At 32.2% G+C, this 16,059-nt stretch overlaps 1 protein-coding gene across 1 annotated transcript; it reads right to left on the bottom strand.

The window, feature by feature from the left end:
• Window positions 1-10,591: 10,591 nt before the first annotated feature.
• On the bottom strand, window positions 10,592-10,762 carry NEUTE1DRAFT_46785 (uncharacterized protein; the record flags this gene model as incomplete). Its single annotated transcript, XM_009854445.1, has 1 exon — window positions 10,592-10,762. A coding segment is annotated over one exon (171 nt), but the record flags the coding sequence as incomplete, so codon positions are not given.
• Window positions 10,763-16,059: the final 5,297 nt, after the last annotated feature.

The raw sequence follows: 16,059 nt of genomic DNA, 5'->3' as shown, positions 1-16,059 counted from the left end.
ACAAACGAAGATCAACTACTTATTATACTTATTATTTGCAAATTAAGGGTTTTAATAAGTAATAGCAATACGGATATAGTCCAAAATATTCTAGCGTAAATAATAAATCTTTATACTGTTATTAAAATTATAGTAATTAATTAAGCGGCTAAAATTATCCTCAAACTCCTACTATTTTATACCTTTAATTATCTTCAACTCCTCGAATTCGTAACGAAAATAGACGATATTATCTATATTATCGTACTTCGAAGTAAGTTCTACTAAGGGGGCCTCCGCTATAAACTATTTAGTAAGGAACTCGACTAGGATTTTAATAAATTTAAATTTAATAATTTCGAAGAGGGCGCCTTCGATAGAACGGGCAATAAGCCAGAATTTCTTACGCTCAATATTAAAAAACTAAGGGTCGTCCAACCAAACAAACTAAATACAGAGGCGCCAAATACGAAACTTAGTAGAACGCTCAATAGTAATACCTTTACTATTAAATACTAATATTATAATAATATGTAATACTAACCTATAGCTACTACTATCGTCCGTAAAAACTATAGTATCGGGCTCCAGTTCTTCATTACTAGAATCGTCTCCCAGAAGTATAATATTCAAAATTTAAATAGTAATAAAATACTAACGCAAATCGTTAATTATCTTTTAATATTTTTCTTTCTACTTCTAATAAATAGCTCTAGGATTAGCTCTTAAAATAAAAATTTCTAATTTTAGGGCAGCAATATCTATTCGAAATAAACCGACCTCAACCGAGTAAATATTACAAATAGCCCTAATTATAACTTTATAATTTTGAATAACCTTTTATATTTAAAAGAAAGCTTTTATTCAAATTATAGCAATATTACTATTAAATTATTTAACCTCCTACTAAGCTAATACCAATTAGGACTTAAAAACTTCGAATAATTCCTCCGCCTCGTATACCTCTATTCTAATTCCAACGACGTCTTTGTAAATTAATCGGTTAAAAACTATAAATATAGTACAAAAAATAAAGAAGATAGCGAGGCCAAAGGTATTGTGAATTAAACTATTGCTAATAATAACCATTTAATTATTAAAGGTCTCGAACGCTTATAAAATATTTAAATAGTAATTATAATTAGTTAAATCGGTTATTATAAGAGCGCTAATTACTATAATTGCCAAAAAATTATTAATTACTAGGGGGTTGGATATTGATCGCTAAATTAATACACCGGTAAGTATAAGGGAGAAAAAGAGAGGGCGAACTATCTAATTACAATACTCGGCTTAATAATTACCTAATTCAAATTCTAGAATCGCAATAAAAGTCTTAATTTAATCGTACGGATACAAATCTTAATTAATTAATTAATATAATTATAATGAATCTTCCTCTTTACTAAATAATAAGTATATATAACGTAATAATTTAATATAATAAATTATTATAGGGCGAGAGGGCACCGTTAGGGGTAAGGTAGGATATGCGTTATTATACGAGGAAAGAGAAGGGAAGTGTATATAAAGGACTGGCTATATGGGCGAGAGCCTAGTCTGGGCCAGTCCGTGCGCGTGCACACACGTGGGACTGCACGTGACCAGAGCCGTCAATGGCTCTGTACTGGAGACGTGCAGTGTGACCACATCACAGGCTAACATTATAATATATTCGCAATCTACTATAAGTATAGGCTCCTACGGATAATTTACTATTATTCTAATATAGCCCCCCTATTATTATAATATTCTTATACCGCTATTTCAATATTTCTTCGTAGGGCCAGGCCTAATTTTATTAAATTCTTAGTATAAAAGTCCTAAATATTACTAACATTCTCCTAAAAGTCCTCTACCGGCTTCCAATCGGGTCTATATAGTTTCAACCACTTTATCCTATATTCTAAAACACTATTCTTATTCTACTTCGAATTTAAAATTTATTCGAAATGCTATTCCTTCTCTCTAAAACTAATTAAGAACGCTACAATACCCTAAGCCTGCCTATCCAAACTTTTATTAAACGTAGTTTACCCCAGGAGGCCGTCCTAATATAATTAGACGAAGGAAATATAGAAAATAGGGAAAGCTTTATAAAATACGTTTTTAGTAAAGGCAACGGCCCTCTTATAAACCTCCTCTACTATAAAGGGGCTAGCCTATTTATCCAATAGCTTAATAAATAGGCGACCCTAGTTCTAATAGCGGGTACTAACCTAAACCTTATTCCTTATAATAAAACGCAAAGCATTATGTTGGTGGGTCCCGGGCATTCACTGGGCTGGGCACAGCCCAGTCCCCACTCTGTGCCCTGCCCAGACCGCACTACATCTAGCCTTCTAGACTCCGCTAGTCTCCCTTTCTCTCTCTCTTCTTCTCCATAGCACACACTCAATCAATCGTATTCAACCGCTTAATCTCGTTGGTGATCTTACAGGTTATAAACCCTTTCTAACCTTCCCTATAATCGTATTCAACGAACGTATCTTCAAGCGCATCGTCAACTTCATTAAGGCGTTGCAGTACCGGGTCTACAAACCATCGCGACCTTCGTTTGTTTAACGATTCGCCAATTCGCCCGCAAGCTAGCCTCGCTATATAAAGATTCTCGCTAATACTTATTATTTAGCAACCCCTCTATTAAATTAATTATCGATTCCTCTATCGAATTAATTACTAGTTCTATTAGATATATCATCGAATTAAGCAATTCTATTATTAAATTAATTAAATTAATTAGTAGTTAGTTTAGTAACTCCTACTCCCCTTCCCTTTTAGATACGCAATACTTTTAATAATTCAATTACCACCAATATATCGAACCTTTCTATACTAACTACAACTACTAATTCGTTACTAATTCTCCTTCTTAGTAACTAAAATATCGCTAATTAATATTAGGGACTTATAGCCGAACTTAATTATTTTTAATTCGCCGAATACATCTTTATAATAATCGAGGAACCTAATAAGGCAATAGAATCCGAGAAGTATAATACTTAATAAATTAAATATATTAACGCTAATGAGATTCTACTTCTTACTTTCAAAAACCCTACTATTATTACTACTTTAATTATTAATAATTGGAATAGAATTAATAGAAACCCTAAAGTTACGTATAATTTTATTTAATTTTATATTGCCCGTATTATTAATAAAGTTCGTAGTAAAGTCTTTACCGAGTATTTGGCTATTAAGCACGCTAATTTTAAATACTATAATTTTTTTCTTTACCCGTTATACCTTACTCCGTAAACGTATTAAAGACGCTAAATTTACAATAAATAAATACTTTGAAATTACTTTCTTTTACAATGCTATAAAGGATACTTATCCTATCGATGCCAGACACTAGGCAGCCGCTTTAGAAGACGGCGATCTTAATACCGGTTCCTTCCTAGCCAAACTCAGTAATACTAGTAACGTAGAGTCCCGTACTAGTATTAACATCAATATTTAAAAGTCAGCTAATAATAGTAATAATGCTAATAAGAATAATAATAATAATAGTAACTCGGTTAATAAGAAGAAGGATAATAAGAGAATCGATTATACTAATTGCAATAAGAAGATCTATATTACCTAGAAGTACGTTTCCTATAGCCACTACGTTAATAAGGCAGTAGATATCTATTGGGTCTATTACCCTGAGAAGCCACCCGATATTTGGAGACCTAAGAAGGAGATATTGGCTAAGAAGGTAGCCGCCGTCAACATTTGTGCTAGTGCCCTCGGTAATAATGCTTCTACTAATTTAACTACTCCCGCGACCACTACTAACTTTACTTTATTATATAGAGGTGGAATATTTATAGGCTTAAGCGGTTTGGGCGGTGGTAGTATAGATTTTTACTAGAGCCCCTAGCCGACGCCGTTGAGTGTGTTAATTGTATTTAGAATAGTCAATTAATCGATTCTTCTTAACTATAACTTTAATATACCTATAGTAATCTCGCTAAAGTTTAATAGGCTCAAAGGTAGTTACTAGATAGTATTAGAGATCTAGTTATTTACAATTTTAGTTATACAAGCAATATCTTCAACCACCTTAAATAGTTTACAAATATATAACTACTCCCTCATCCAATAATCTATACAATTAGTAATGGAACTTCGATTTATACCTACTATATTAGTACCGTCGAATTAACTATAGTTATTTTGAATAACATAACCGTTAAGGTTAGAATTAAAGACTATATTTATAGTCCTTCTACCCCAATAAATCTATTAACTACAAAAGGTCTTTTCGATAACGGTATAGCTTAGAATATAAAGTCCAACTAAATCTTAGTATATAGTAAAATTATAATACAATATAAATAGATCAACGGCCTTCCAATCCTTCTAATATATACCCAGCAAAACTTTCCCCAAAACGTTCGCTACGCTATAATAACCTCAATTAATTATTTAACAATATACTATCGCTTATATATATAAGTAAAGACTAAATTCTCAAAACTTACGAAGCGGCCGGTATTAAACTAAATAATACTTAAGACTAATTCTATAAAGCATACATTAAAGTAAAGGCCTATAATATAATCCCTAAAATCGCTAATAAAATTATAATTCAACTATTAGTATATATCTACATTAATATTTTTTCCTATACTCTCCCCAACTACAAAGGGTATAAATATATAATCCATTTCATTAATTAGATTATTAGCTTTCACTAAGCTAAATTTATAATTAATAAGGGTAATGCCTTTATATAAATTAAAGAGTTTAAAAAGTAGGTAGAGCTTCAAAGCGGTAGGCTCAAAATTAGGGTATTTAATTTTAACGGTAGCCCAAAATTTGGTTTTAGCACTAAAGAATTTCAACGTAGTAAAATCGTTGAATGGGTACGTATAGAAGGCGTAGAGCTCTTAAAGTTAATATCCCATACCCTATGAATATAAGGAAAGGTCGAGAGAGATGGTACTATTATTATACAATATACTAGAGTTTCAATAATAGATTTAGATATCCTAGAATATTTATAGCCATTTATAGCTAACTATATTATTAGAGTACTCAACCTTCTCCCCTCTAGAGCCAACGTTGAAGGTAAGAGTCTATAGGAATTACTCACCAATACAGCCAACTTCCTAAACGAAATTAAATAACTATATTTCAAATATTTAAAGTCTTACTTCTATACGGCTTACTACTTCATTAAGCCAGAAAAGCGACCACACGGCGATAAATTTCGTACCAGAGCACAGAAGGATCATTTCATCGGTTTTAATAATATCTACGGCCGTATTGTATTTATTTAAAATCCCTATACTAGTAAAATCGTCAAAGCCAGCGCAATAACCTTTCTTAAAAAGGACTTAATTAATTATAAGGATCTAGTCCGTAACAATTATAGTAACGTCGTTAAATATTACATTATCTTCTCAAATTAGATAGTAGATAAAACTAATAAGGTTGTAGATAGCGGCTACCAGATCTGGGTCAAAATCGATAGTATAGTTCCATAGCTATATTTATAGAAAATAATCGAATCACCCCAGCAGGAAACTAAAAAGATATAGGAAATAACAATTATACTACCACTCTCGCTAGAAGTTACACTAGCACCCTCAACCGTTCCAACCGCTATAACCGCGCCGGTTACTACGACCGCTCTAATTACTTCGACTATTCCAATAACTATAATAGCTCCCCCGAATATTCTAATTAATATAACGCTAATATCCCTGTTACCAACCCCGACTCCAGCACTAGAATCTTCACTAGCGATAGTCGCGGCACTAAACTTTTTGAGGTATTTATCGCTAAATCCACTCTAGTTTCAACCGTCAAATTCCTCAAACGTCAGGGATACTATCGAACATAATGACGACCTTTTTAATTTTAAAGACTTTAATAAAGAAGACCCTATACCCCGCGATTAACGCGACCGATGCGATTCTAATGAATTAATAGTTTATATTATTCTAAATACCCCGTTGCTTAACAGTCTCTAATAACCTGCTTCAGCCGTACAATTACTACTAATGGGTACGCCGAATCCCTCTCGTACGCAATAATATACCCTATCGTTAGGATTGCGGGTTAGTAAGCTACAACTACAACCGAAGATGAATTCGGAGTAATAAGCCTCAAATTCGGACCCTCCGAACCCGAATTCGGGCTCTACAACAAATTCGTTAGACCCTATAGGCTAACAACCTGCCCAGGCACAGCTAGGACAAGGATCAAGCCAACCCCCTAAATCTAATATACAAGCACCACACATAGAGGTAAGTAAAGGTAGACCTCGTTGTTCTACGGCCAAGCTAATAGATTTTAAATATAGTTTTAGTAGGTAAAAGATAGTAATAGTAATATTGTTTAAGACTCGGTAATACTACCTAATAATTTCTATAGTATAGTAGAGGGACGTTTAGTAAAACGAATAATACCTATATACCACCTTACTACCGCTAAAATCAATTATAATATAGTAATTATCACCGCCGGCAAAGCAAAAAAATTTATCTCTAAAAATTACCGAATCGTACGAAAGTAAAATAATTTCGAATTACACTAGTTGCCGGCTATAAAAAAGTAAATCCAAGTACTCGAAGATAGAGGAATCTATACCTTAGTCCCCAAATCCCTAGATATAGAAATCCTACCTAGAAAATAGGTATATAACGAAAAGTATAATATTAATACTAAAGATTAGAAAATTAGAGCTAGATAGGTAATTTATAGTAATTTCAAATAAGGTAATTAAATAGTATAGGAAATTTACGTAGTAGTAGTATACTCTATTAAAATTAGACTATTCTTAGCTATTATAGCTATAAACGACTATAAATATTACTAATTCAATTTCGACACTACTTTCTTAAATACCTCCATCCCCAATAATACCCAATATTATATTAAATAGCCAATAACACTTAAAAAACCTATACCTAATTACAATAAAAAAGATATAATTTATTAATTTACTAAGGCTCTTTATAGTCTTAAACGTTCCCTACTTTATAAATTTAATACCCTTATACTAATACTCAAAAAAGCTAATTTTATCCTAGTCTCTACAAACTCTTACTTACTTACTAATAAAGTACTAGGAGCGCTACTAATCTTCTATATTAACGACCTTCTTATTACTACGCCAACTATAATTATCGTTAATTAAATTAAAGACTAATTGGCTAACTATTTCAAATTCAAAAAATTAGGATAAATACGTACATTTCTAGGTTATAATATTATAAGGGACTATTAGATTCGTATAGTCTTTATATCCCAATAATAGTATACCAAATTAATTATCGCTAAATATAATAATAGTAAGTTTTATAGCGTTAAAATACTATAGCTACCGGACTATAAGATCTATAGGAGTAACAATATATTACTAAAGGAAATTAAATTTTACCCTAAGAAGACTAACTTACTAAATTGGATTTTAATAAATACTTAGCTAAATATCTCCTTTACTATTAATAAACTATCAAAGGGTATTAAGAAACCAACCGACTATTACCTCATTATTATATAATATATATAGCGATATTTATCCGAATATCCTAATTTGGGTATTAAATTAGGTAATATACTCTCGCCGTCAATAGCCCCATCCTTCTACATATATATAAACGCCTCCTTTACTAATAATATTCCTTTAGGAAAGAATATAGTTAATTATATTGCATTCTTTATTTATAACCCTATTCTTTAAAAGTCTAAATAATAGGATCTTATTACAATTAATACTATAGAAATAGAATTTACCAATTTAATACCTACAATTAAGACTTTCGACTGGGTTAGTAGAATATTGGATAATTTAAACGTAAATCTAAGTCTTTATAAGATCAATAGGATTCTTTATATAGATAGTAATAATATTAAAGACCGGATCCTCAACCCCAACTTACCGGCTAAAAATCGATATATTAATATATAGTATAAATAATTAATCTAAAAGGTGGATAGGAAAGTATTTGCAATAAAGTACTTACCGGGTTATAAAATACTAATTAATAGTCTTACAAAGCCGTTGAAGCCGAACAAATACGCGAAATTTATTAAATTGATCGGTATAGTTCAAAAGAAGGTTCCCTAAACTTAATCAATACTATAAAAGATATTACAATATAAATAGTATAGAGGTTTAGACACTATTTTAGCGGTCTTCCAATCTATAGGGGTATATTGGTAGGTCCCGGGCATTCACTAGGCTGGGCACAGCCCAATCCCTACTCTATACCCTGCCTAGACCGCACCACATCTAGCCTTCCAGACTCCGCCAGTCTCCCTCTCTCTCTCTCTTCTTCTCCATAGTATACACTCAATTAATCGTATTCAACCGCTTGATCTCGTTAGTGATCTCACACATTAGATCTCTTTATATTAATATAATAGTAGTATCTCTCCTAAACTGCTTCTATAGATAGTCGGGCTTACATAATAACCCTATTTACTCTTTCTTCAATATATTATACGTTTAAAACTTCCTAGGATTGTATATTCAATATAGGGGCGCTATAGGGTAGTAACGGTTCCATTCCCATCTTAGGATACTATCTATACTTTATAAGGAAAGGGCTCAAGCCAATAATCTTAGAAATATAATTATTAATAGCGAACTCCGCTAATAAAAGCTACTATAGCTAATCGTCCTAATAGTAGGAATGGAACGCCTTAAAGTATTATTCAATAATAATATTAATAATTTCTATTTAACCCTCGGTTTCGAAATATACTAATAATGATAACCGCTACTAAATATCTAACTACTAATAAAACTCCCTCTAAGAAAAGGCAATAAACTAAACGCCCCTAGCGAAGTTAATAGAATTAAATATACTATAAAGGCGGTAAACCTCCTTTAGGAAGGCTTTAATAGTAATTTAAACAATTAAATTATAAACGGGCACGTATTAGCGCATTTTTATAAACTATCGACGATTACTATAATATATAAATAAATATAGCCATTAACCTTCACTTCCGGAAGGGGACTTATAAAATCTATTAAAGTATTGGCCTAGGATCGAAAGGGGATTAATAATAGTTCGAGGAGGACGGGGGGGGACAATTTCGAATTCTTAATTCGCGTATATCAACAACCCCGGATGAAAATACTCATATTATAAAAGAGGTTAAACTATATATATAATCGCTTAATTAGGTTATAGGTTTTAAAATAGCCGGGGTAACCTCCGGGTACTAAACTATATATACAGTAAATAATTTAGAACTTAGTCTCCGAAAGTACGGGAATAAATATCCGCCTATTAATATAAATACGCTCGTAAAGGATGCTACAATTAACTATAGCTATATTAATAATAATTTTAAAATATTGGAAGAACGCTTTATATTTAGGATTTTAGAAGGCCGTAATAACTATTAGCGCTTCTAAGGACGCCCGGTAAGTAATATTAATATAATTATTAATAGGGGATTCTATATTTAAAATAAAGAGTTGTACTAATAGTTTAATCGGCGGTAGACTCTAATTCTTGGGTAGTAGGAGTATTTATATCCTATTCGTAATACAATCGTCGGTTATATCCCGTTTATCTACCGGTATACTACCGGGTAGGCGGAATAATACATTAAGTATAATAATGTAAAACCTAAGATAATAAATAATTTAAAAACGGAAATCGCTGAGGAATTCGGACTACTAAATTTAATATTAGTTAAATAGCTTCGTAGAAATAAAGTACTAGCAGCCCTTATAATCTATAATAATTTCGACTAGATCCTTAATACTTTATAATTCGGAGCGCTATTCTTTAAATACTTTAATAATAATATAAAATTCTTTATTGTAAATTTTATAATTATATTCAATAAGCAAATACTTTAATAATAGAAAAGTAATAGAATACTACTATCCTTCCTCGTCGATCTAAAATAAAATACCCCCTAACGCCCAATCTTATATATCGACCTCAATAATTATCTTCCTCTTAAAGTAATAGTAGGATAATACTAATATTATTATAAATATATTCTTCAATTATTCAAAGGCTATAACAACGTCCTAGGGTATAGGGGAAACCTATTTATCCTAGGACATTACCGCTATTAAAAGTTAGACTATTTTAAAGAACCCTTTAATAAATTATTAATAGAAATTAATAAACCTAATGAAATACTAAAAATCCTTAAATATTTCGGGAACGCTCTAATTAAGGATGGAATCAACCTTTTCAAAGTTTATACAGAAGCTTTCTTTAGAAATAATAAGGCTTAAATATTTTATTTCGTATTCATTAAATTTATACTTCCGGATATTAATAATAAGGCCCGCTTTCTTAAAATACTAAACTATTCTCTCTAAATATTATTTATAAACCGCCTTCCTTTCGCTCAAGATAAGTATATTATTTGAATAGGTAATAATCAATTTATTTAAAATTCTAAAAAGTATATAGTTAATATAATACTAGAAAGAGGCTAACGTTCTAATTATACCGAAATTAATAATAAAGTATTTAAAAAGGCCGAACTTAGTAATAAAAGCTATTTTCCACTTATTACCCCGGGCGATTCGAGGCTAGTTAAACGCCGCTATAATATCGAATTTACTAAATTATTTCGCTTTTCTAAGAATATTAATTATCTCCCGGATTAACAGAATTAAATACTAATTTTTAACTATAATATTATTTAAACCCCAGTAATCGACGTAAATATAGATACCGCCACCCAGTTGTTCAACTAATAAAACCGGGGCCGCTATAGGGGAGGAACTTAGGCGTATAAATTCATTCACTAAGTAATCGTCCAAATATTTCCGAATAATACGCAATTCCTCTTAGGATATAGAGCGTAGGCAATAATATAGAGAGTTCTAGCCGGGAATCAAATCAATCTTACAATGGAAGGGCCGGTAGAAAGGTATTATTATTGTAGTAAATAAATCAAAAGGGCTCCAAAACGGCTGAAGGTAATTAAATAAAGCGTTGAAAATTTCCTAGCAAATCGGCGGCGGTTTTCTAACGAAATACTTTTAAATATCTTTAATAGAAATCCGCCGGAATTATAGCTTCTCAACGACCTAGTCCCTATAACCCGTGTAACGGGTCTGCGAGAGTATTGCACAGCGAGCAGTCGTGTATAGTTGAAATACTATATTTAACAAGGAGAGCAAAAGAAGAAAGACTGCACCAGAAGGGTACAATCGAAAGAAGGTTTTATAATTAGGCGCACAGGCCAGGCAAACATATAAACCCGACCAATTAGGAGGCTCGCATCCTTATCGATACGGCTGACCCGCCTTAGCAGACTTACAAAACCGAGTCTTTAATCCTAGGCGCTAGCCCTATAACATTACCCCCCTACTCCCCCTTAGGGAGTACGCTCCACTATATTAGAAAATACTCTACTAAATATACGAAGAAATAATTAAAATCCCTTACAATTACTCCCTACTAAATTGCCTAGCTAAATAAGTACGAATAATAATACTAAAAAAGAAAAATCTCTCTATTCAAGCTCCTAAACAAATATTATATAATTCCCTACCCTCTACCCAAATTAGTAATTAGCGTACCCGCTATTACCCTTATAAAGCTATACCCTATAACCGTAGGTATTAAGATTTAATTAGAGGATATTTCTAGACCTTGTTTATCCGGGAACTTCTTCTACTATATTACAAATCTATACCCGGTTAATAATTAGAATTAAAACTATTATTCAATATTTTATATTACTCTACTTCTTTTACTAATAGGAATTATTATATTACTATAACTTTTATAATCCCTTCGCTAAAGGGAAATCTTAATAAATCCTTATATTTATAAAATATAACGTCTACTACCCTCTAACGATTGTACTCTTATAATAAATACCGTTAATATAACTAAGTAGTAAAGGGTACTATATAATAAATTTATTACTTATCTAATTAATAGAAGGTATATTTAATAAATTATTAAAAGTTCCTCTTTTTAAATATAGTAGCGTTCCTTTACCCCTAATATTCTTAAATAACTTTTAGTCCGAGTCTTCTCCCCCTTCGGTATTACTACTATAGTTATTTAAACCCCTACCGGATTGTAACCGGACTATATTTATTTTCGAAATCCGAAGGCACTTCCTAAATTAGTACGATTTACTATTATAATTAATATATTTACCCTCCTTCTTCTATTTATTCTTGTACTTCTAAAATATATTATTATTCCCCTTTATCTTTATCGAAATAGTAAAATTAATAAAGGTATCTATAGAATTACTAGCGTTATCCTTAACTAAGTATTTTAATAATAAGGCGAAGAGAAAAAAATTACTATTAAAATAGCGAAGGTAATTTGATAGTAGGGAGTTTTATTTAGGTATATTGGTTCGGTCGAATAAATATTACTTCTAATCGTTATTTAAGGTAATAGTAAATTAATTTACCTTAACGGTATTAAATTAAAAATCTATACGGGTATAGTATAATACTTCTTTAAAGTAGGTAATAAAGGCCGCTATAGATTCCTTAAAATTGGGTTTCTAATATAGTTAGTATAACTCCTAATTAGCCCTTTTTATTACGTTAGGGTCCCCGTATATTAATCTAAACTTTTCAATAAACTTTTAAGGAGATTGTAGTATAGTAGCGAAAGCAACGAGCGGCTTTTTAATAGCGGGCGATAAATAAGCAAATAAATAGTAAAATTATACTTCTAAATCGCCAATAGCGAGGCTATTTATATAGAATTTAACCTATACGCTTAAAATTTATATTTTAAGTCCTTTTTATTCCTTAAAAATTTATTAAAGGTAGGGAAGACCGGCTTCCAAGTAGTTAATAAGGTTTTAAGGGTAGCGAATTTACTAAGTACAGCTTTAAAGGCGGTACTGAATTATTATAGGCGTTCTTAAGGGTCCTAGGACTAAGGGATTATTGGTGCTATTATTGTGGATGGGGGAGATTCTTCGGGTATACCTACGAGAGGTTGGTAATAGTATTAATTTAAAAAGAGGGTTAAATTTAATATAATGGGTCTATTAGAGTATTGTACAGCGAGCAGTCGTATATAGTTGAGATACTATATTTAACAAGGAGAGTAAGAGAAGAAAGACTACACTAGAAGGGTGCAGTCAAAAGAAGGTTTTATAGTTGGGCACACGAGCCAGGCAAACATGTGGACCCGACCAATCAGGAGGCTCGCATCCTTATCGATACGGCTGACCCGCCTTAGCAGACTTGGTAAAGCCGAGTCTTTAATCCTGGGCGCTAGCCCCATAACAACCCGCAATAGCATTAGGGAGGGGTATCTTAATTAATCTCTTTTTAAGGATAGTCCAAAGCGTATATTATTAAAGTCACGTATTGTTTAATCTAAGTCGGTAGCGGGGTTAATAAATATAGGACAATATACAATTCAAATTCTTCTTTAGAATAATATAATTGCACCGGAGTAAAAGAGTAGACCTCTACGCCGGATTTCTTATACGTAAATAAGAAATTAGGGGTAGAAAATAGACGAATAGTATTATCCTTAGGCTATGAACGGCCGCTAATACATAACCTCTTAGTAAAGGAGGGGGTACAATAGTACTATCTTAAGGGTTTTAATATCGGGCTAGAATAATTGTAAGGTATAAGTTTCGAAGGTTGGGTTAGGTAGTTGGGAGGGAATAATAGTACAATAATATTAATGCGAGGGAGGGGTAGTGGAATTTTAATTACTATAATACTTAATAATTTTAACATTCCTTTAATCTAATTAATCGTAGGGTTATACTTCCGTAGCTACAGTAGGCGGAAGATAATATCGGGGCCGCCGAATGGCCAAATATAGAGCGCTAACCCGTCTATAAAAGACCTAATACTTAGGGAGATAATATAGTATTCGAAAATTTTCCTATCCTCCTAACTATTTACAAACCTTAAAATATAGAAGTAAAGTAATAGTATAATAGGAAGGTTATAGTTTTATGTAAAAGTGGAATCGATAAAGCCTATAAGAAAATACCCAGAATCGATTATAGCCGAATAGGGAATAGGCGCTAGAGAGCCGGTCCCTAAAAAGCTAGAGAATAAAAAATGAGTATTAAAGCCTATAGAATATAAATAAAAATTATTAGGTTCCCTTATTTTCCTCCTCCAATAGCGTTTTTTACTAGAGGTTAAGTTTTTCCCACTTCTACTTTAACTATTGTAGAAACGGCGGCAAAGCCGGCCAACTTTTTTCTCTTTATAATATAGGCTATTATATAATAGCCTACACCGCTACAGTATATATAAAAGTTATTCTTTATCTAACGGTCTTTTTCGGCCTAAGTAAGGGGGCTTTTCTTAGCGGGGGGTATTTAAACTTTACCGAAAACTATAGGGTTACTTATATTATTAGAGTACCCGGACTAGGACGAGGACAGAATAGCACCGCTTTAATCGTAGTACAACCTATCGGAGATATTATTTGTAAGCTCGTATAGGAGCATTACTTCCGTATCGAAATCTATAGGGGCCGGGCGTATAATAATAATAACTAAGGCATCCTAAAATTCCCGGCTAACCTTCGCTTTAAAAGCGTTAACCCTCCGCTATCTATCAAACTCGTAAAAATCTACTAACTTAATAAACTTTATAATAAGATCGGCAAAGATAGAACCGCCCTACTTAAGATAGTCTATTTCCTATACCGCCTCAATATAAATATTAAAGGTAATATAGTAGGGGTTAAACTATTTAAAAAGGTCCTAAAAATCGAAGAGGCTTAAAGGCTAAATAGAGGAATCGAAGGGAACCAACGCAATAATATCGACCTTAGACTGTACTTAGGTATAAATATTACTAAATAATTATTAAGAGATATAAAGATTATAATTAGCCGGGGTAGGGTAAATTATATTATTAAAAGTAAACTTAATATAAACACACAATTTCTAATTAGTATACTCTTATTATCGTTTGATAAGGGAAGTCTCGGCGCCCGAAAAAAACAAAGGGCTCGGCGCCTCGTAGCTAGTAGGATACCACTTAAGTAAACATTATAGTAAGATTATAATAGAATTATTAGGCTTAAGTAACAACCTAAACAACCTAATCCCATACCTATACTATAGCCTTAATAATACATCATTATATTTAAACTTTAATTTCCAAAATCTACTACTAGGTTTATAGGGCTTAATTCCTAACCGCTTTAACCTACTATTAAACTTACAAGGCTTAATTACTAACCGCCTCGGCCTATTACTAAAATTCAAAGATACGCGTATAGGTATTCGAGAACTAGGTCTTAATAGCCCTAAAGTAGAGTTAGAATTAGGAGAACAAATTTAAATCCCGTTCTATTACCGAAGTAAGGCCGGATAGGTTACTCTCAATAGAGAGAATAACCGTATAAATATATAGCCATTCTCCTTTAAGAAAGAGGTCGCGGGCTAGAATATTATATAGGGTTCCTATACTAAAATCTAGTGTGAATATATTAAACGAAGCGCTAGAAGTAGAATCTATAATTAGGGTAATATATAAGGTGGCTAGGTAGTATATAGGGTCTCGGATTAAAGAAAATTCGGAGTCGGCACCGATTCTAAAGTTAGTCGAAAGCAAAACAATAGGGCATCATCGGGCTTAGTAACTATAAAAGAAAAAGTGCAATAATCTATCACGATACCGACTAACAAGGACTTTAGAAAAGACGTATTATTATACAAAGGGGGAAAGATCAAAAGAGAGCAACAAAAACTCTACTCTTAAATTATATATATTATAGGGTAGAGACAAGGGCTAAGGACATAACTCGGATCTATGATACTGCAGCAGGGGAACGCCAAAGCTTCGGTGTCGTAGTTTCTAGTGCTGTAACACTTTACAATATTATAATAGATTTACCAATTGGGCGTAGTATAGGATCAGATGGCGGAGAAAGCCTGTATTTCTAATATATTGCTCTAGTGCTTTTAGGTTGTCCGGGAAAACTAGGATTTTAAAAGCTTCGATACGCTCTTTTATAGTTAATAAATTAAAAGTATTAATATAGAAATTTAATAGTTCAATATTAAGGTAGGCATTTACTCCGCGGGCACCCGGGTCGTCTTACACGGGCACCCAACCTTATACGGGCACCCGAATTAACCATTTATTTCACGTAAATTAGCGCT

Source organism: Neurospora tetrasperma (genome assembly GCF_000213175.1).
Source record: "Neurospora tetrasperma FGSC 2508 unplaced genomic scaffold NEUTE1scaffold_5, whole genome shotgun sequence".
Classification (NCBI taxonomy): domain Eukaryota; kingdom Fungi; phylum Ascomycota; class Sordariomycetes; order Sordariales; family Sordariaceae; genus Neurospora; species Neurospora tetrasperma.
Note: the sequence above shows the minus strand (reverse complement) of the source record. Positions and strands in the feature narration are given on the sequence as shown.